Genomic DNA, 22300 nt, shown 5'->3' on the forward strand with positions numbered 1-22300 from the left:
TCTTCTAAGATTACGGCCGACTCTATAGAGGCGGGAAAATGTGCGGCATTTGTTTCTCCATTTTAACGTCGTTCCGACTTGAAAATTAAAAGGTCGAGAAAATGTGCATGTGCAGGGACCTGCTGTAAAAAGGCGGGAAAATCTGTAACATTCGAGTGCCTCTATTCTTTCATTGTGCGGACGTGTTCCTTTAAAGGCTGGAGAATATGACATTCATCAATCTCCATTTTGCGATCGTGTAGTCGTTTACTTTAAAAGGCGGGGAAATGGGTGGCATTTGTCAACAAATTCACAACCGCATGGGCGTCTACTGTAAAGGCTCGTTTTCACGAGCAATTTTTATGTGACAATTTTTATTTGCTCGTGTAGATGAGGAAAATTGGCCAATTTCTTTGTGACAAATATATTTGTTGACAAGCTGGCGTGTTAGCTTTTATGTGACAAATAAAAGTTGTCACATACGAAAAATTGCTCGTGTAGACTGCTTGTCACACACAATGTGGCAAATATTGCATCAGCCTATGTTGTCCCAATCTCCCAAACTCCCACTAGGCACTGTGCGCGCGTATCTCTATGCGTATCTCTGCTGTCCAAGGGCATTACTGGCGCACTAAACTTTAATGGACAGCGGCTGTAAGGGATGCATCCTATGCTGCACATAGTGCCTCTCAAGTCAATTCATTATTATTAGATTTTAACATTTTTTACATCATAGATTATAATAACATTTTTATATGACTCATATATATTTTTATTGTATTTACATTTAGTATTAGTGTAGCTTTTAGTTTTTAGCAGTGTCCCCTAATTAGTATGGTATTATTTTCCAGGCTATAAGGCTTTGACACTTAAATAAAGTTTTCATTCTAAAGTTTTCATTCAGAATGCCGACAAATTGTTGTGTCATCTACTCGATCAAATATCTTTGTCACATAAAAATTCCCCGTGTAAATCCGGCTTAAAAGGCGGGAAATTTCTGTAAATGGGGTTTAAATATGCTGCCATGTTGTTTATAGACACGTGCTGGATATTTGGAGAACAATGGCTGGAGAGTCGAACCTGTCACTTAGTATATTTGATTACGTGCTGGATTTGTCGCTGCGAACTCTTCCATACCAAGAAAAACCAAAACCAAAGCATAAGAAAGAAACCATCAGAATAGCCACAGCACAACCCGCCGCGGTAAGTTCCATCATCAAAATATAAATTCTCCTTAATTTCTGTTTCTAAATTTTTATTCTAGTTGTGAGAATTCAGTAGTACATCAAGACTGTTGATGATTTTCTTAATTCTCGTCACCTGTATGATTGACACTGTATGGATACTGTAATGAGAAATTCTATCTTGATCACACTGTTGTTTTTGACCCTGATACAAAAAATATGCGCAATGTGAGCCGCGTTAAATTCGATCAGTTTCGCGAACTTGAGTAAACGCTCTCTCCTCCGCAGAGGCTCTCAAGGGCCTTAGAGGGAAAAGAAGGCGAATTTCCTCCTCTCCAATCTCCCCACGCTTAATTGAAAGTGCGAAGAAGCCTCTGCGGAGGAGAGAGAGTAAAACGTCATCTGCAGTCAACTCTCTCTAAAAAGGAAACCGTCAGGACCGGCTCCAACTGTCCGTCTCAGAGAGGTGTCCGTCTTATACGGAGTTTAGTTACGGTAAAATGACTGGTGTCCGTCTTATAGAGGTTTCTGTTAGAGAGAGTTGACTGTAAAACAATTTTATCGCTATCGGAGAAGAGGCCAAAAGGAAACTAGGAAATGAATGAATTTGAAATAAAAACGGCAAATTCTTGTGTTGGATGTGTTGGGTAGGAGGCGTGTTTAAAAATTTGAACACAATTTCAGTCGTCGCTCGGTAATCTTTCCATAATAAAACAAAATATTGACATTGTTTAAAACCCTTTTTCTCACACTGCCTATAACCCTTTTTCTTCTGATAGATCACGTGTGGCTTGACCGAGATGTTTCGCTCAGAGGAGACTGGGGACCTTGTTGTTGAGCATTTCCCTCGTCTTTTCGCCATGACCCTGGTACGATTAGGCACCTCAGTGGGCCTTCTCCCCCCTGAGCCACCAGGGAAAGACAAGCATAAGGGACCAAAGGTGGAGCCCCTGGGGTAAGTGGTCCTAGTGTAAAATTACTAAAACAACGGTAAGAGGGCAAATGGCCAGTTATGCCTTGTTTGAGCTCACGTTTCTACCCAAATTGAAATGATATTGAAAAATGTTATTTAAACCCGTTGAACCTGCTTTGTGCTCTCACGTGATGGCGACCAGGTGACCAATCAGTTGAAGAAATGATTGGTCGATAAAAATCTTCGGGTACCTGTTCCAGGACTTGTGACGATTTCTCGAGGATTTCCCGACGATTGCCCGAGGATTTGCCCAACTAATTTGCCCACTAACTGATTCATTTTCTTTCGTGCTTTTGTTCTTTTAGCACGGCCTTAGAATGCTTTAAAGAGCTGATTATGAGATGCAAGTATGACACGCTGATGCAGTTGATCGAGAAAGAAGATGGCTGGAAACTGTTTGAAGATGAAAAGACATTCCCCGACGGTGTAGTTGTCATTGCACGGTAAGTTGAATTGTCAGGTCGCCTTTCACGGAGACTTTGTTAGCGTATTTTCGTCTGTGAGACTTCAAATGTCACCAGTCAAAAACAAACCCATACATAGTTTGTGGTTTGCGTGGCCAAAAGATCCTGACAGTAATTTCGTACCCCCTTTCAAGATTTTTTTTTGGCATTTCATTTTCGACAATCTTCTTAGAAAAGAGAACTTGCTTCTGAAATGGCTCTTGCCTGTTTATTAGCAGTATTGGTAGTTATCAACAAGTCCTTGCATTGTGGAAAAGCCTGTGTTAAACAGGTCATATTGGTTTTCAGGTTAAATCTGTTTCAAACCTAGATTTTATCTGTTTCAACCTAAAAATGAATTTATTTTATTTTGATTTCTTTTTAATGAATTCAAATTGTTTTATGCCATTATATATGAAAGCGTTATCTTTAGGTTAAAACAGATCAACCTAAGTTGGAAAGACACTTAACCTTAAAACCAATTTGACCTAAAACATATACACCTGTGCCAATAATCAAACAAAGCAGGCACACTGATAACTACTTCCTTTTACAAGCACTATAATTTATACCTCTTAAATACCCAATCTTACTCTTGTGCGTCATTTCGTTGTATTCTGCTTATAGCTTATATTTATATGATTTATTCATCCTTGAACATGTTTATTCTGCATACCGTAATAATTCGATTTAGCGCCCGGGGCGCTTATTTACTTTTGGCACCTCAAGGGAGGGTGCTTATTCGAGACAGGGCGCTTATTCGGGACAGGGCGCTTATTTAATTTTTTGAGAAACAACCAAATGTATCTAACAATAACAGGAACTGTAACAGTTAGAAATTGTTAAAAGTTCAGTTACTTTTAGAGTAATTGTTCATTTTAACAGTAAATATATACATGAACTGCACGGTGAACGGTCAGGAGTTTATCTAGTTGACGTCAACCACTTCAGTTGGGGCAGTTATCCACAATAGGGGCACTTATTAGAATAGGGGTGCTTATAAGAATGGGGGCGCTAATTAGAATGGGGGCGCTTATTGGAATGGGGGCGCTTATTTACGAAAACACATTCGAAGGGGGGCGTTTATTCGGAAGGGGGCGCTTATCGGAAGGAGGGCGCTAAATCGAATCATTACAGTACTTTTGATATTCATATTCTATTATTTCTAGTAATTGATGTGTCTTGTTTTTTTTTTTTAACGTGTCAGTGACCAACACGATAACATGCTTCTTTGGTCACTGAGCACATTTTATTTTGGCTCTATGTACTGTTATATTTTACTTGTTTTTTATTTTTTAATTGTTGTAAATAGTGTAAAATAATAAAAATCTGAATCTGAATCTGAATAAAAAAATCATAACTCTGCCCCGTGTTGTAGGGCCCTATGCAAAGCTGTTCCTCAGCAGGTTCCTAAAGTGGTTGAACAGTTGAATCCTACACTGTCCAGTGTCTATGATGCACAGAGAATCGTAGTGGCTGCATTCTTTGCAGAGGTATGTTACGTTTACATTATTTACATTATAGTAAAATTTGCTAGTTCCACGCAGTTCACTGCGGAATATGAGCAGACTAGGTAACTCCATAGTTCCATCAATAAAACCTGCGATCTTTTTTTATTGAAATGACTGAATAGAATTAAAAAAATGAAATATTTTGTTCTGCTCCGCAACTGAAACGCCTTTCAGTCGATTCGACTGGAGGGGATCACGTGACACGTCTCAAAGCGTAACTACCTAGGGGATCCCCATGGGAATACATTGGACTCGCACGTGATCAGGTTTTTCGTCGTGAAACGGCGGGATTTTTTTGTGCCCGCTGTTTCTCCTTTATGTCTCTAAATTTTGCCGTTCTAAAATCCGAAAACGTCCAATTGACAAAAGTCCCGAAACAAACTACGACAAAACACCCACACAAAATGTTCTCTATGGTGCATGCGTCCTCCCCTGAACACCCGCTGCGTTAGCCAGAATGATGTTCAACAAATTGGGAAACCGGAATACGTTTTTAAGCTGCGAGGGGCTATAAAGTATTTTGTTTGAGCTACTTGTTGTTGTTTGTTCTTGTTATTGTAACCATTATATTTTTTCGCTCTTGTTTGCCAGTTAATTGACCAGAAATGCGGCGGTAAAATAGCTGTGGTTGAAATACTCATGAACAGCTTGTTGAGTAGACTGGTGGACACGTCCCATGTTGTCCGCAAGTTCTGCATCAGGGGACTGGGTAACATATCCAGTGTGGAAGACTCTCAGGTAGTGTATACCTTCACCGCGGCCAAACGTCTCAGGCAGCTTTTCTTTCTATTTCGGGGAATTTTGTTCATATTGAAGTGTTAATATGAGCAAGGATCGATAAAATAGTTGCTGAGTGTAAATATACTCCCATTTCCTCAGGTAAACAAGTGTTTGTACTTTTTAAATGTTCCGCATGCGAACCAAAGTGCTTTGACAAAATGGCGCCGACAAGTCCGCATGTCACTATTTTTAAACACATAGAACTTTTTTAGTAAAGCTCCAAAAAACTTAGTAAATCGTCAGGATACAGGTAATGTACCAATCTTTGTACTGTGAAAATTAAAACCTTATCTTTGAAGTAGTTTTCTTGTTTTTTGCGTATTTTTGTCGTTTGACCGCGGTCGAGTGTATACCTATGGTTAGGTTTGATTTTTTTTTCGTTCAGACACCACGATAAGTAAGAAACTTGCATCAACATTAAGTAAGTTGGAAACACAATACTTGAAAGTTTAGGCCGTGTTCACACTTAGCTTTCGAGCCCTGGTACTTGGGCACCCGGCGGCAAAAAAATGATATCGTGTTCAGACAAAGGGAACCAAAGTACCCAAAACCCTTTTGTGCCCGAGTGCAAGGTTTTTGACCTTGTACTCACTCGGGCATGGAGACTGTGCTCGAAGTCTGGTTTGGGTACTTGAAAAGGTAGTGTGTGTTCATGAGTGCCCAAGGAGAATCGTACTTTCTTCCGTCGATGAGATTATACGTGCGATTCTGTGGAACTTTAGTTTTGTTTTTTCGTTTGTTTGCGAGATTTTCACCTTACTGTTTTGCGTTTTTTGTCTATTTTAAATTCTCCAAATTGATCCGAGTTTTGAATCTTTCTTTTCAGTTGGAAAAATACTCAACAACAATTTTATCAGCAATGATGGCGGGCATGGATGACAAGGATGATATGGAAGATGAGATAACGTTGGAGTCCATGTCTGGACTGGCCAAGATCCTGGCGAAACTAGACGAGAATAATGTACGGCAAATACTCATCAACATTTGTCTTAGAATCAGGCCCTGTTTTGAAAAGGTGAGTGTGAAAAGTGTACATGGATTTGACCAGATTTTTGAACAGCCAAAATTTTTATTTGTGTCGCAGGAAACCTAAAAATAATAGTTCATTTTTATTAAAAATTGCTAAATTAGAGCACTGAAACTGTTAACGTGCGTATTTGGCTGCAGATGGCTCGGATGGAAACGGATTGCAGCTTGAAAAAGAAAGCCGGGCTTACTTTTTCAAGTTGTTTCCGCGCGTCTTCAAAAAAAACAATCGATATTTATAGCTGTAGCTTGATTTCTATCCGCAAATTAAGGTTATATCTTCCTTTAGATGTTTAAAGATAATGTTTTTTATGGTTTAGGTCCTACCACTAATTTCAGAACAGTTTAAACCAAAACTCTGCGCAACCCCCGTGACATAGCTCCTTTAAATGACGTTGAATAGCTATGAAGTAAAAGATTCTTTGCAAAATGTTAATAGCATATTTATCTTGCTAGGTACTTTAAAGTACCTAGTTAAAGATCTAGTTAAAGATATACTGGCTATTGAAAAAGTGCAACGAAGAGCATCAAGAATTGCTCTTGGGCAAAAACCCCGCGAGATGCCATAGGAAGATCGATGCAAACTACTAAAGTGGAACTCTCTTCAGCATCGACGAGAGTACCTGTCCTTAGTAGAATGTTATAAAACAGTGTTCGGATTAAATGGTCTAAACTTTAACGATTATTTCGAGTATTGTAGAAGCAAAAGCACCAGAGCTAACCATCCGTTTAAGATCCAAACGAAATCAGCAAGAATTAACGCATTCAAGTATTCCTTCTTTGTTAGAATTATTAAGGAACAGTGGAACAATTTGCCAAACTATTTGTTCGGACACGACATTAATGTAAATATCTTTAAATCAAACCTTAAAAAGTGGATGAACATTCATTAATTATATGCCATAGTACCAGATATTATAGATATTTTAGATTTTAACTTTTAGATTGTAATGTTTTAGATTGTAATGCTTTTTTAAAATTTTTAAATTTTAGATTGTAATTTTAGTTAGGGGACCTAAATAGGGATGACCTCATGATCCGCCTTTTCAGATACAATTTGTGTAAGACCATTTGTGTGTTTGAATAAAGTATTATTATTATAAAGGATCGCTGTATATTTATATTTACGAATTTTTGCTGTATAAAGAGGTCTATAAGTAACCAAACCTGTTAAACCGTGCAAATAACGTGAAATATATGTACTCCGTTCGCGCGTTATTTGTACTCTACCGAGTGTAGAAATTTTGTTTTTATCAGTCTAGCAAGCTGATTAATTCACGGTAAACGAGACGTACGGAGTTGTTTTTAAAATGTTTTTTACAGGCGAAATTTTTTTAAGTGAAATACTTTTAAATGATTTATTTGAGTGTAATGTCAACTTCGTATTTTCGCATCATAGCTATGATTCTGTTTTCGTTTTTTTTTTCCTCGTTTTAGGACAAGGATGCAGTTCGAGCCGCGGCATTTACCTTATTTGGAAAGCTGTCTCGTTTTGGTGATGGCCCGTCAAAAGCTCCGTTCCTGGAGCAAGTTCACACTAACTTGATAAGTGTTCTATTACACTTGAATGAAGAGGACGAAGTCGTCAAGGTATAATATTGTTTTAAATCTGCCATTCATCAGGTCTGAACGGTAGAGATATTCAGGTAGGGCACTTGATGCGAACGTTAAAGCGCGCGAAAAATTCCCGCGTTTTTCGCGGCAGACTTCGTCGCTGAATAAGAGAACTGGGGAGACCTACGCCAAGAACATTTCACTAGACTGATGGCTGGGTCGATGAAATCTACTGAATGTTAGTTATTAAACTAAGTGGTAGTGGTCTTTCTTTATTTCTTCATAGGCGTGTAAAGGATGTCTACGTCTAATAGCTCCTCTTATGGGCTCCGAGTCCGTGAACAAAATGTTCCAGAAACATTTATTAGAAGAAGGACATCTTCATTATGGCGAGTTCATGAATGACCTCTCTAGGCTTATTGTGAGTATTGTTATTTTGTTGCTTTTAAATGATGGTAACAAAGAAAGAAAAAAAGGGGAGCCTGGTAACAGCTAGCGATAATTAGCGTTGATGTTAACGCAAGATTAAATTGAAATTTCTTAGTGGACTGCAAGGTAATCCATGAAATATGCTTAATAAAAGGGGAAAAATTTACACTAAAATTAAGTGTAGTCACTTGGCGCTTCTGATGCTTGATGCCCAGCTAGCCAGATGGCCGGATAATCATGGAAATGTATGCTTACAACCAACACTTTTTTCTAAAGCATAGTTAAAACATTTGCGGCATAATAATTCTTTACTGCTGTTTTCACAATGCTACGATGTCATGTCATGGTTTATTTAGTAGAAACACGAGCTACGCCGTGGTTTTTTCAAGTTCTATAAACTCTTATGAGTGCGTAACTCACTGGAAACAGGAAAAGAAGGTTCTATAATTTCTTTCCTCCACAGATACTCTCGAACTTTTTCTACGACTTAACGAAAACAAAATAATTTAAAGCAGTTCTCTGCTAAATATTCTTGTTTGTGTTTTTTTCTTCAGATTGTTGATTTTCCCGATAAAATTAGTTTTTATGTTATGGGCTGCGTGTCATTCTTCAAGAGTTCTCGAGATGACATCAAAGCAAACGCCGCTTTATTCACTGGTGAGTGACCCTCGACAGTGAATTGTATTCTAAGAAGTCTTCAAACCAAAAAAATGAGTGACAGTTCCTTAGAAATTTGGATGTTATATTTTAAGAAATCGTGATATTAAAGTGATTTTGGTGCATTTTTAACACGTTAACAGAATGAGCTGCAGTCACAAGGTAAAGTTCATTTTTTGACATCTTTCCGATTGACTTTTCAAATTTATCCACTAATCACCTTACCGTCAACTGCACGAGCGCTCGGCCCAAAGTGATCCCCCCCCCCCCTCCTCCGTTACCGTAGCATGAGGCGACTGGGAGTATTTCTTCTTCCACTGGATGGGATGCTAGTCCATGGCAGATTACCTCCCCCCCCCCACTCCCCCAGCTTTATATTAGGTTGCCGTAACAGTTCGTCGGTAGCCAGTTATATACTCCTGTGTGGAGAGAGGCACTGTAAAGGTAAACTGTCTTGCCAAAAAACACGACAAAACAACTCCTGCCAGCGCTCGAACCCGGACGAAATTGGAGTCTAGCGCGCTACGTGTCCCACTTTAGATGCACAAGAGTCTACATCCTCGTCCACAGAAACAAGTGGCTATGGGGACATATGATTTGATTGGCTAGATTTTTAAAAGAGATAATTTAAATCTAGCCAATCGAATCAACCATAGAAAAATCCATTACAACAAAGGGATTTGATTTCATGTGTCTCCAGAGCCACTTGTTCCTCGTGCCCCAGGCTCAGCCGGCTAAGTAGGACGAGCGGCTCTGGGGACGAGAATGAAGAGTCTATTTCAAGGTTTGTTTCGCAAAATTTTGTTGTTTGTCTTTGTGACTTTCAGGTTTTATTCTCGGGAACCTTCCTAAAGAAAGAAGAGATGAAGTATCAAAAGATCACGTGTGCGGAGGTAAGTGAACTTTGTACCTCTCAGAGGCATCCCTTGGACTTATTTCCTATCCAAAAACTCTGCCTGGACTGGGCACCAGCTACGGGCGCTACGACATCTGGGATCGTTTTATGGCGTCCTGTAAGCTGTGAACGGCAGACTTTATAACCTACAGTATTTTTAGATTCCAAGGGAAGATGAGCTTTACCTTTCTTGAAATTTGAAACGCTTGCGTTCTCCTGTTGTTTCTTAGGACACATAAATTTTAAAATTATTTTTCACTGAGCAACCTTCGACACCTCGATTTCGTCATTTCACGCAAGGCGTCCAAGGTAAATAACATTCGTACAAAACATACAAGAATGATTGTCGCCCATAGCTATAGCGTCCAAAAATATCTCCTACTTTTCACGCCATGTGATAAAATACTTCAAAATTAATTGTGTCCTTGAATTCCCTTTGGGTACTTTGATTCTTAATATGCCACTGACACCTATAGTGAAAATAATAAGTACTTCTCTCTCTGATCTTTTCAGCCCTGATTCTCCTCTTAAAAGACCCTTCAGCTCGAGTGAGATGTAAGGCTGCCGAAGCAATGAGCTTGCTCTACGACTATTGAAAACAAATCTAGTAACAAAGACATAAATATTTGAGTATAAAAATAGATTAATTGAAATTAAGGCCCTTTCATGCTACAGGAATGTTCAATAAGGACCCTTCGATAGCAGTACGAGCACGAGATCGAGTACGAGTACGATTTTTGAATTTCAATGCATTTACGTTCCCAGACCCCTCACTCCTCCCTGTTGCTGACCAGGAGAATAGGAGACTATCGGTACGAGTCTGGTGTGAATTTTATCGAAGGCATAAGGTTTGAAAAGTCGTACTCGTACTCAATCTCGTACTCGTACTCCGATCTAAAGATCCCTAATATTCCCTGTAAGTAAGGGCAATCGGAGAGTATCAAATTAATTAGGGTTAACTTCATCAGATTGTGATTCGCAAACACGTCTCGTCTCGTGAAGTGTTTGAAACCTTAAGATATCACAAGGTCTCTGTTGTCTTAAAATTTTGCGTGGTTTAATTTGCCCACATTGCTTAATAATGACAATAAAAAGACAAAGCTGTGTGAGGTAAGGTAACATGAAAATGAAACGAAACTCTTATTCTGTGTTTAAACCGAATTGCTGTGTGTTTTATGAATATAAATTATTAGGTACTAGTTAGAATAGCATTTCAATTCAGTCGATACTTTAGGTATTGTTTATCTTCTGAAATCGCGAATCTCTGCATATCGGTGTTTTTAACAATATAAATAATAAATGAAAAATTAGATCAATTTAATATTGAAGTAGTTAAATCCTCACTATTCTTTTTGTCTCTGGTTGAAGAGGCTTCATCACTGTTTTTTTTTTTTTTTACAACATACAGTTAAGTTAATCCAAATATTATTTTCCTGCAAAAGACAAATATGATCACAGATGTCATTTTGAGAGGCGACATTATTTTGAGTAATCAAAATCTAATTTTATTTTGTGAACAAACTCGCAAGTCGCATTTTGCAAAAGCCAAGTTCCTTTATGTAATTTAGCGTGTATTGTATGAATGCAGGTCAGATTCCTTGTGCCGTTTGCGCCTAGTAATCATTCTCTTTGTGTTCCTGAACAAGGAGTTTTTTACAAGGCGATGCGAACATTAAGCCTGTTAGCAGATTGCAAATCAATTTTTGTCAACGTTTTGATATCTTTCTGTTGACTTTCCGAACCTCTCAGCCACTTAAAGGGCCAGTAACCAGCAAAATGATTCCCGTCCCGGATTGCTAAGGAATCCAACTGAAATTTCGCTAGTGTGAGCTAAACCTGGTCCCAAAATAACGTGAATCAAGAGTGGCTAAGCAATTAGAAATCAACAGAAACATGTCAAAAAAAATCTCTCCTTTATATTGAGTCGAAATGGTATGGTTCGTTTACTGTTGCTTTAGATATTTTTTTAGTTGTTAGTGGTATGCGATAATTTTTCAAACAAGAATTCTAAAAACAATTTTGAGTAACCTATTTTCAAGGGGTTGGTAAAAAAAGGAGAAAAAAGAATGAAAAATGTGAAAATTAATTATAAGCGGATTACTATAGATAGCTTTTTTTGTAAGTGAATAAAGAATAACTATGGAAAACAACGCCAATTTTCTGTCAGTTTCTTATTCCTTCACCTGTTTTGATGAAAAAATTAGTAAAAAAACAAATCTCGGTCAATGGTCTTGCGTTTTACAGCTCAGTCGGAGAGTGTTGTGCCTAGATCTTTTTATCATTTGAGACAGAACATCGTGTTCATCTGATCCGATAAAATCCAATTCCAAGAAAATAACGGAAAAGAAAGATACTCGCGAAAAATATCGATGCCAGGAGCCCTAATCCCCTTGTCCAGATTGGTTCATCGCTCGAGACATGGTACATGACTCGAGACAAATGAAATAAGTTATTCTCCAAAAAAGGAAGGGTTAACGCACGTTATTTCATCTGGAGTCAGCTTTTGTAGCTATAGCCTGCAATGCAGGCGTATTTTAGCGAGCGAACGCATTTTGATCGGGCGAGCGCCATCTTGGATTCGAAACTCCCCCTCCCCCTCTGAGCAGAGATACATAACGTATAAAAACGTGAAACTGCAAACGCCAATGACTTCATTGTCGTTCCTGAAATCTTTTCCCAAATAATTTGTTTAGGATACCTTTCTCAGGATTTCATTTTGTTAAATTGGCCCACAGAAGGTACATATTTTAGCTTAGACTTAAAAGAAGCAACCCTTCGAACAATAGGAAAGAGCTGTTAGAAGTGGTTTTATTTAAAAAAAAAAAATGTGGATCATTTGCTTTTCAACTGAATTTACCATGATTTTTGGTTAAATGGTAAACCCACTGTTTCGCTTGCCGCTCATGATTGACCGACAAACGAGGCCTGTCTCCCTTTCGGTAATCTCCTTTTTCTAGAACATCGCGTGGGCAAGTTTGTTTTTTCCGTTTGCCGTTCCGTGTGGTTTAATGTTTTTTTATCTCCCACTTGGTCAAGTGTAAAAATGTCAAAGGTACGTCAACGTATCGGAGACCCGTAATGTTAAAAACAATCATATATTCATCAGTGAGGTCAATCAAAAAGGAATAAACTAAGGAAACACGCAAGTCCGTTGATTGACTCTTCTTTTTGTTTTCTTTTTTTTTGTCAAAACAAAACAAAGAAGGCCGTTCCCTCACTGAAATTTAATGGCAATTAAAGATCCATCAAAGAGGTTTCTTTTAAAAGGTTTTCTTTCACATTCTTAGATCATTACCTCATTATTACCAAGTTAACAAAATCTGTTGGAAAACTGAAAAAAGCGGGACCTCGAAAAGTACCATGAAGTCCCTCGCCAAAATATCACCTTTTTAACGTTTTCTTGTTTCGACGCGATACAACGTAAAGTTTAAAGGATGTTGTCTTGTAACGCTACTCTCGAGTTACTGTTGCACCTCCTTCTTAGCTTCAACTGTACTGAAAGGTTAAAAAACTTATTCACGGCTCAAAGAATCGCTGTAATTCTTCGTGGAGACATTCGTGAATTAGTGCTGCAGTTTTTGCATATCATATTCCATTAATCCTGTCTCACGCAACCTGAGTTAAAAGATAATTCATGACTTAAATCCTAAACACTTGACAAGGCACGAAGAAGGACAACATGTACAGGCAGTGTGGAGAAAGATTTTAGACGATTGTTTTATACATAGCAACACGAGCTCTGCAGGTAACACAATTTTAAACACGGAGTGAGCATATATTGTACTACAGTAGATCCCGATTTCTCGATCGGAACCCTCAGTTTCTCGGCGAAACTTCGGATTTCTCGAACCAGTTTTCGTTTTCCTTGGATAATACTTCTCTGTAACTTTACCCTCGATTTCTCGAAGCAAAATTCGTTCCCCGTGGAGGTTACTGTAGTAGAAAGGCGGAGGTTTTCAGAGGGTCGGGATGAGGGTGCCGGCTTGAATCTCAGTTATCGGTCAAATTTTCGACGATTTCTCAGCTATCAAATAAAACTTCAGCTTATTTTTCAGCTATCAGTGAATTTTACAGATCTCAGTTCTCAGCCACTAGTTAAAAACGCGTCATTTGTCAGGTAACAGTGCAGGGTTTTTTTCAACCAAATTTAAGCTATCAGCTAAACCATATCCAGACCCTCTTCTCAGCCTGCCAATCGACAGCCACAGTTAATTGAAACCCTTCATTGGTTTGCTGGAAAAAAAGGTGAGTACCAAGCTTTGAAATATCATAAATTCCTTCCCTAACCCATTATAAACTTCATTCTTGCTTCGACAGAACTGACTTATCTTACATTTGAGTAACATTTTATTTCGTGAATAAATACCTCTCTGCAGCTAAGTAGCGTGTTCTGAGAACAAACGTTGAGGCTTAGCATAAAAATCTGGACCCTGGGTCTGAACTCCAAGGCTGTTTCCGTCTAGGAGCCTAGTACGTAAATGTCGCATTGTCATTAGGCATAAATAGATTGTGCTCGGCAACTTTTGAGCAACTTTTAAAGTTTTGAGCAACTTTTTGTAGTATCAGCAACCTAGGGCAACTTTTGCCTTCCTTGGCAACTTTTGAGCAACAAATTGATATAAAACCGATCCAAACCATAAAAGGTCGTTTCATGGCGAAGGATTTTATTAAAACTGGTTTTATCAAAACTGATTTTATTAAAACTAAGGATCATATACAATAAAATAACACTTGCTTTACGCCCGCGAAATCTGGACAGCGGCTTTCCATCTAACGGGCGCTTAAATCCAACGGTTACTTGCTGCAACATAGAGCCTGAAGCCGGCCATCTTGGTATTTAAGTGCGAGTAATGGACGTTGCCACGCTGGGGCAACTCTTAGTAAACCTGCAAGCGCTTCAATTTCTAGAAAACGCAAAATTCACTCTAGAGAGCAAGCAACTTTTCTAAATTTTGGTGGCAACTTTTTGTTAATTAAGCAACTTCAGAGCAACTTTTGGGTATATTGTGAAGCAACTTTTCCTGAATTTACCGGCACAATCTATTCATGCCTAATTGTCATAAATGTCTTGGTTCTTTGAAATTCCGAAATAATGAAAAGATCAAACGAGACTAGGAATTTCTAACTGTACTTAACACTAAAGCGCATGGGCTCCGCTTCTACTTTTCAAACAATTGAATATTTGCATCAGGTGATTTTAGTTTTGTGATTTTAGTTTTTTTGGACATTGTAGCTCTGCTCTTTACTCGACTGACCATACCAACGGGTGACTTGCTGACTATGGGGTAAAATCATCGGGTGAAATAGTAAACTTTTTTATTCCTTTTCTGCCTACCTTGGAGTTATTCTAAAAAAAGCTCGACATTTTATTCAACGCTATCTGTAAATCCGTCCCTGACTTCTTGAAAGTAACGACCTCGCGAACTCTGAGAATGGCGATAAAATTTCAGTTTTGTTAATAAATCCCAGGAAAGAAGCGACCCTCCAAAAATAGAAACCTTAAATGTAACGTTTAGGAGACCTGTAACGTTTCAAAAGTTTGTTTAATAACATGAGTTTCAAGGTTATCGAAAAAAAAAAAAAACCGATTCCTTGTTAACGTTGAGGCAAAGGCTAGTCGATCGAATTAATTCTCATTTTTATTTCTATATTTGTGCCTTTTTTCTTCCATATTTTAAAGACAAAAAAAGACCCATCCCTTACTGAAATAATTGCTAGGATCGATCAAGGTAGTTTTTCTTAAAGTGTTTCATCGGACACTTAGGTCATAACCCTGCTATTACGAAATTTACAAAATCTGCCTAAAAATCTTAAAAAAAAAACGTCTCTGAAAAGTCGATGACGGGAAGTCACTCTCCATAATTGTAACCTCAATTTTTTTACGAATTATTTTTTATCTTTTTGACAAGACAAAAGGTAAGTTCAAGAAATGTTATCTTCGGTAAGCTACTTTCGGAATCCACCTTTGCATCTCCTTCTTAACTTCAAATGAATATTTTGTTCGGAAAGGTTTAAACAAGTTGTTTATGACTCGGAGCATTGCATTAAGAAAACTGTTCCTGGAAACATTCGTGAATCACGAAGGTTCATAGTCCAGCTTTTCATTAAAAAAAAACTCGTTTATTTTTCATGACTCAAAAAAAAAAAATGATATTTACAGTTTTTGCATACCATATCCCATTAATCCTGTCTAACGCGACTGAGTAAAAAGCGAAACACTCTCGGCGAGACGTTGTGAAGTCAGACTACATGAGACAGATTTTGGAAGAATTGTTTGATAACAATATTTGTTCTGGAGGTAAGACTATTTTAAACACGGGGCGAGCCTCTAGTCATGATATACCATGGCAAGGCGGGGATTTTAGCCTTTAAGTCAAAATCAATATTAAGGAAACCCTTCAAAACCCTTCAATGCATGGCTCCTTTCTCAAACTCGCTTTACTAAAATGACAAGCATTTTGTTTCGTGGATACTTAAATTACTCTCCCAGGCTAAGTAGCGCTTTCTGAGAGCATCAGATGGGGCTAACCTTAAACGTATTTAGTTAGTTATTTGAAAATGGTGTCGACATGACCTGGTTCTGCATCTAGCAGATCTGCGCGGAAGCGCCGGCGGATTGGAATTCTTTTTTTCCATTAACCGTGAACTGAGCTAGGATCAATCAACTTAAAAGTAATTTTGACTGAGCACCTCAGTCAAAAGTACCTGTGCCAGCACCCTGTATTAAGAAACATTAAATTTGGTCCCATTGTTAAAGGGGTACTTTTACTGCCGGCGGGGATTAGCTCAGAGCTTGTACTCCATTGTCGTGCAGCAAGCGACTCTGACTCGTGAAGACTGAGTATAGATAGGTTTATTTGTTAAGTATAACTTGTACTCACAATCTAGTTCTTTTTCTTTAACGTCAGTTCTTCTGTCCCTCTTCTTCCAGCGTCTTGACTTACAAATTACTTTCTTCTACTTCTTCCTTCAACTTTCTTCCTTCCTTGTTCCTTCTAAATTAGTAGTTTGACAGCGTTGCTTATATATGTTTTTAGCTGCTTATTAACATGCATATCTTTAAAATTATCTTTTCTAAGTTACTAATGGATCACACAATCATTAGATACATTCTAACGTCATTTCGGTTGCCGAAGGGGTTTTGGTGGTATTAGTAAAAGTGGTTCTCACAGAGTAAATGTCAAGATTGAGCACGATGTCCCACGGTTGACAGTTCTAAATATATTAGTTCCATTATCAGTGAACTGAACTCACGTTCGCAATCACGACTATTTCTACACTTATTTCTTAAGACATAAAAAACACTAAACAAGAACTTAAATAGACGAAATCACTTTGTGTACAGAAATGGGCGCTGGCCGTGCCTCAGTTCAGTGGCTATAAAAACGTGATCTTAGATTCGCATTCTTAATCAATTAACATTATCTTAATTTATAGTTATTTTTGGTATATTTTAGATTTTCTAGAAGGTTCGGTACTAATTACCTAAACCTTAAAAGCCACTAAATCAAGATTTAATTTAACTATTTATTTTTGCAATTAGACCTGCAAAACATCCTGTAACACCATCCTCATTAATTCTTGAGGAAGAAAGTCGTGTGAGATCCTCACTGAAACGCCCCCCATTTTTGTTTACATAGCAGTGAATGCGCAGCTCGAAATGACTGATTCAAAATGGCACGAGCGCTGAACGAAAAATTCTTGAATTATTTCCCTTGCGTTAGGAGGACATCCAATAGATCACAGAATAACCACCAGATAAGGAAGCATTATCACCTTTGGTTGAACTCATTTAATCCTTTTCTTTCGCCAACTAGCGGTTTTAAAGCCTCACGTTAACAAACCACGAATTTAACGGGTGCGAAACGGCGCGGACACGTGCAGATAATCCCAGACTTATAACTTATTAGCGGTTCGTGTCTAAGTTGCTAACTACGGTTCAGACTTTTCTTATATTAAAAGCCAAGATCGTATTATGAGACATGGGCGTGTTTTAAAATGAATCCAATGTAGACAACCCTCAGAACTGAAACTCTGAAACTCTGAAACTTTGTCAAAAGACCTGAAAACGTGCAAACGCCATCACGTGCAGATAGTGCCTGTCGATCGGACTTGAAACACATGTCAATCTGCAGAGTGGGTTTTAATTGTTTTTCTGGAAAGTAACTCTTCAAAACGAGCAGCCTCAGAGGTACAATTGAGAAACAAAACAATGAAGGAATAACAGATACCACACCACACATATTCTTCGTAGTCCACGCTGATTTCAAGTAAAATACACTCTCTCTCCAATGGTTTTCAATTTCATCTCAAAACAACAGAGTCTTTTTAATCTTGTGAAAGGAAAAAGTTTGTTATTTCTGTTGTTGTCCCGTGCATGTGGTTAATAAGTATTTTTATATTCGATTTTGTCAACTGTGGCATTGCCAAAGGTAAATAAACGTTTTGGACTTAATCTATAACGTTAGTGATTTCGCCAGAGTAAGGGTTATCGAAAAGAAACGAATCGATCCCTTGCTGACACAAAGGTTGCAGATTTTGGGAATAGTTGACAAGCAGATCAATCGATTGATTTTTTTCTTTTTGTTTTTCAGTATAAGTTTTGTTTTGTCTTCTTTATTTCATTTTTTTAAAGAAAGACAAGAAGCCCGATTCTCATTAAACTAATTACAAGGATCAATCAAGGTAGTTCTTTTTAAAAAGTCGTTTTTCAAATTTTACCGTTGCCAAGTTAACAAAATCAGTTCAGTTCGGGTTTGAAATCTGAAATACAAAAAAACCATAATTGTAACTTTTACACTGTATCGCGTTTTATTTGTTACGTTCTTATCACGTGATACAACGTAAGGTTCAGAGGATGATGTTAAGCTTCCCGAAAGAAGCAATCCTCCAGGAGTAGCACTGAAAAAAGCCTCTTAAATCCGAAAGTAACGAACTAAACGATGCATTTTCTTGTTTGATGATGATTGAAAACCTTTCTTCTTTTCGGTAATCTCCCCGTTTTAAATAGCGTCGCATTGGTACGTAAGTTTGTTTTTCCGTTGTCGTCCTGTGTATGTCGGGTTAACAATTTTAATCTCCGATTTTGTCAAGTGTGACGTTGCCAAAGGTAAATAAACCTTGAAAGACCTCTAGCGTTTATACCAATCATAGTTAATTTCACCAGAGTAAGGGTTATAGAAAAGAAACGAATCAGTCTCTTGCTGACACAAAGGCTGCACATTTCGGAAATAGTTGACGAGCAAACAGTCAATCGATTGATTCTTTTCTCTTCTTGTTTTTATAAACTTTCTTTTGTCTTCTGCTTTTCTTTTTTTTTAAGAAAGACAAGAAGCCCGATTCTCACTGAAATAACTACAAGGTTAAGTTGGGGTAGTTGTTTTTAAAAAGACGTTTTTTCAGATTTATCATTACCAAGTATACAAAGTCACTTGTGTCTTGCATGAATTCTGAAATAGAACTACTCCCTCGAAAAGTACCTCAACTAAATAAATCGACACTGCAAGGTAACTCAGCACATTTATAACCATTTTTCACTTTTTTAATGGTGTTTTTTTACGTGATGGAATGTAAAGTTCAAAGGATGTTGTCTTGAACGCTCTTTCGAAATTAACCGTTTCATTTCCTTCTTAGCTTCAAATGAATATTTTGTTCTGAAGGACTTAACTTGAACAAGCTATTAACGGTTCGCAAAATTTCTTCGTTAAAACACTTGTGAATATTTGCGCTTCATAAAGTTTCATAATATCGTTAAAAAAACGTTCAGCTGCATGACCTATAAAGAGAATTTTACAGTTTTTGCATACCATATTCCATTAATCCTGTCTCACTCGACCTAAATGAAAAGTGAAACACACACGACAAGACACGTAGTCAGTCTACAGGTACACTGAGAGTGAAGAAACAGTGGACCAAAGAACTGCTCGATCGGCAGGTAAGTTCCAACACGGGCAAGAAAATGTACCATGTAGCGAGGCTAACGTTCAACCTGCCAACATAATCCCTAGTAGGTTGTTGGTTGATCAATTTTCTTCAAAAAGCCAGTAAGAAACTCGGACATAACAGACTCAGACAGAAATAACTTCCTATACTTGCCTTGTTATAAAATATCTTATTATAGGAATATAACGAAGCATTTTAACAACGCGAAAAAAATTTACGCGTAATAAAATTAACGCGAATTTATGAAAAGTTCTGGTTAAATCCTTATAGTAAAAAAGTTAACGTAAATAAAATTAACGCGAATTTTTGAAATTCGCGTTAATAACATGTATCGTTAATTTCCTATAATAAGGTATCTATTTAAGCTTTAATTTTCTTTTTCAACTTAATTTACTCACTTTTGAGTTAATTTTTGTTTCGTACACTAGCATTTATTATGGTTATTAGACTAGGCAAGTTCGGTCGACTCAGTCTCTGAATGCCTATCCGTAAAACGACCACTATGCTGACTACATGACGCTTCAATATATGTGCCGTTTTCAAAATAGTTCCAGCTATATTAAGCGATGTTTTATAAGCAGCACGGCACTTCTAGTATTTAATGCATTCATCATTGCAATAGCGAAGTTGAATTTTTGATATGAGTGTTCAGCAGACTCAGTACAGGCATTTTAACGTAGAGAGGTCAAAAGACTTTATCGCATTTTTCGCCGGCTGGCTGTATGAAAGACTCGTGAATTACATGTAGCTTTCATTCCAAAACTGTAACTTGATTTTACTCTTCATAACACTCAGTACAGGAAGGAACAGTGAAGATGAATTTTTCAACAATGACACGAGCATGGAACAAAGAAAAATTCTGAGTCCCCGACGGGAATCGAACCCATGGCCTCCCAGATACCGGTTGGGCGCTCTAACCAACTGAGCTACGAGAGACTCGTGGTGAGCTGGGCCATTTACTAGGTTGATATGTGACACGCGTCCTGCATACTGCTAGGATCAACAATGTCGAAATCATCAAGTGTGTTGTAAATAATAAAGATGGTAAATTTTAAGCTCGGTGATAAATAATGAAGATGAATTTTTCAACAATGACACGATTTCCATTTAAGCCGCTGACTGGCGGTTTTAATTATAAGGGCCTCACGCGTTAACAAACCATGAATTTAACCCTATTCAGACCGGGCTTTTTTTGACCTTCTCAGACCGGGGGGAAGCCCCCCCCCCCCCCCCCCCTATGTAACTTCCAGAATATTAAAGCAATCACAATGAAACTTTATATAGGAAGTATTGTATGTCCGAAAATCTTTCTTTTGGTATACGTCACGTGGGATGGTGACGTCACATCACGTGACAATTACATCATGATGTCAAAACAGTCGCCATCTTGAATCCGCCATCTTGGATTTCAAAATTCTTCCAAAATGCCAGAAAATCACCCAAATTTACTGCAAAGTACTCAAAATCAATCAAAGTCTCTTCGAGATATCGACGTTTTTGCATGAAGTATGAGTCGAAGGTTTATCCTGTGCATTGTTCTTCGAACTTATCATTACAGTTTCTTTGTAGTTTAGTTTAACAATTTCCTATCTTCGCGGAGGAAATGCAGCCATATAATTTTGTCAAAAATGGCTCGTCCGCGCCGGGTATTTATACACATATTCCTCAACATTACACAAATAAACAGTGCAAATTTCACCGAGATCTGACAATTCTATACTTCAAAATTGCAAGGACCTTTCGAGGCAGTCGATTACGGCAGCGAAATTAGCAAATGAAACACGGCAAAATATGCGTTCGACGCTTTGTTTTTGCGACGCCATATTTGAATTGTTATAGGTAGACCGCTGTTCAATGTGTTCAAGGCCGTATCGTTACGATTGCTCCACGAAAAAGCACGAAAAAAAATACGGATATTTCCGACTACTGTCAGAGAAAACATTGCGCATATAATTGCGGCGTAAACAAATTGTTTCAAAGCTGCGCTTTGTCTACGCTCTGCGAGGGTCGGATATCAAGACCCAGGATTAAACAAAAGCCATATATACAGTGAATGCTTTCGAATTATATTTGAAGATGAAATACGAAAGAATTTTGCTGTCTTTGACTGAAATTCCACTTGAACTGCGTAGATACGATCGCATGTTGTAAAGCCGATTCATGCAACATTTCTGTCAACGCGAGGTCTCGTCCCTAACGACCTAGGCAGATGTAGCGACCAAATTTGGCCTAATTTTTAACCGCTCCTAAGCTAAAAGAAGCCCCCATCTCTCGCATTTTTTTTAACTTCAATAATATCTTTGAAAAGAGCGAGTTTTTTGGTATGGTTTATTTTTGACGTTTGTAATTTTTAACGATGTAAGTGCTAGTGATTATTTATTCGTGTTTTAGTTACGCAATCCATTGTTGGTGCGACGCTTTTTATAGATCGCCTTTCAGACACACGTGCGTTGAGATAAGAAAGCTGACATGTCACTTTTAAAATTGTTATATAACGTTTCTAAAAGTGACAAGTCACGTTTTTTCCATGAGATCGCAATTTTTTCCATGAGATACACCTAGAGGGGAGAAAGTTTGGACAGAAGAATTGCTCGCTCGGCAGGTAAGATCATTTAAACTGCACCGACAAGACTATATGCTATTAAGCGGTGCTGAGGTCTCAGCCCCTAACGTAATCCCAGCAGTTTAGGGATCCTTGGTTGGTCAATTCGCTTCAAAAGAAGCCAGTAATTAAGCTTCGACATAACAGACTGAAATAACTACCTTTACTGACGCGCCTCTTATGAAAAATCTATTTTGGCTTTAATTTTCTTTTTCAACTTTATTTACTCACTTTTGAGCGGAACTTTTCGTTTCGTTAACTAGCAATAACCATGATCACCATATTAGGCAAGTTCGTTCGACTCTCTGAAGGCCTATCAGTAAAA

General features: G+C 38.0%; 1 protein-coding gene across 1 annotated transcript in view; it reads left to right on the forward strand.

Annotated features, from left to right (window-relative positions):
• The window catches only part of LOC144651184 (maestro heat-like repeat-containing protein family member 1), a 41376-nt gene extending 29771 nt beyond the window's left edge, over positions 1-11605 (forward strand). Inside the window, exons 32-42 of the mRNA XM_078511083.1 lie at positions 1017-1182; positions 1943-2118; positions 2442-2579; positions 3958-4072; positions 4682-4828; positions 5697-5885; positions 7334-7486; positions 7737-7871; positions 8434-8536; positions 9364-9429; positions 9945-11605. Coding sequence (XP_078367209.1) covers positions 1017-1182; positions 1943-2118; positions 2442-2579; positions 3958-4072; positions 4682-4828; positions 5697-5885; positions 7334-7486; positions 7737-7871; positions 8434-8536; positions 9364-9429; positions 9945-10027 — 1471 coding nt within the window. The 3' untranslated portion in view covers positions 10028-11605. The remainder of the gene's footprint in view (positions 1-1016; positions 1183-1942; positions 2119-2441; positions 2580-3957; positions 4073-4681; positions 4829-5696; positions 5886-7333; positions 7487-7736; positions 7872-8433; positions 8537-9363; positions 9430-9944) is intronic.
• Positions 11606-22300: the final 10695 nt, after the last annotated feature.

The sequence above is a fragment of the Oculina patagonica genome, chromosome 4 (genome assembly GCF_052425735.1).
Source record: "Oculina patagonica isolate OP01 chromosome 4, crgOcupat, whole genome shotgun sequence".
Lineage (NCBI taxonomy): Eukaryota > Metazoa > Cnidaria > Anthozoa > Scleractinia > Oculinidae > Oculina > Oculina patagonica.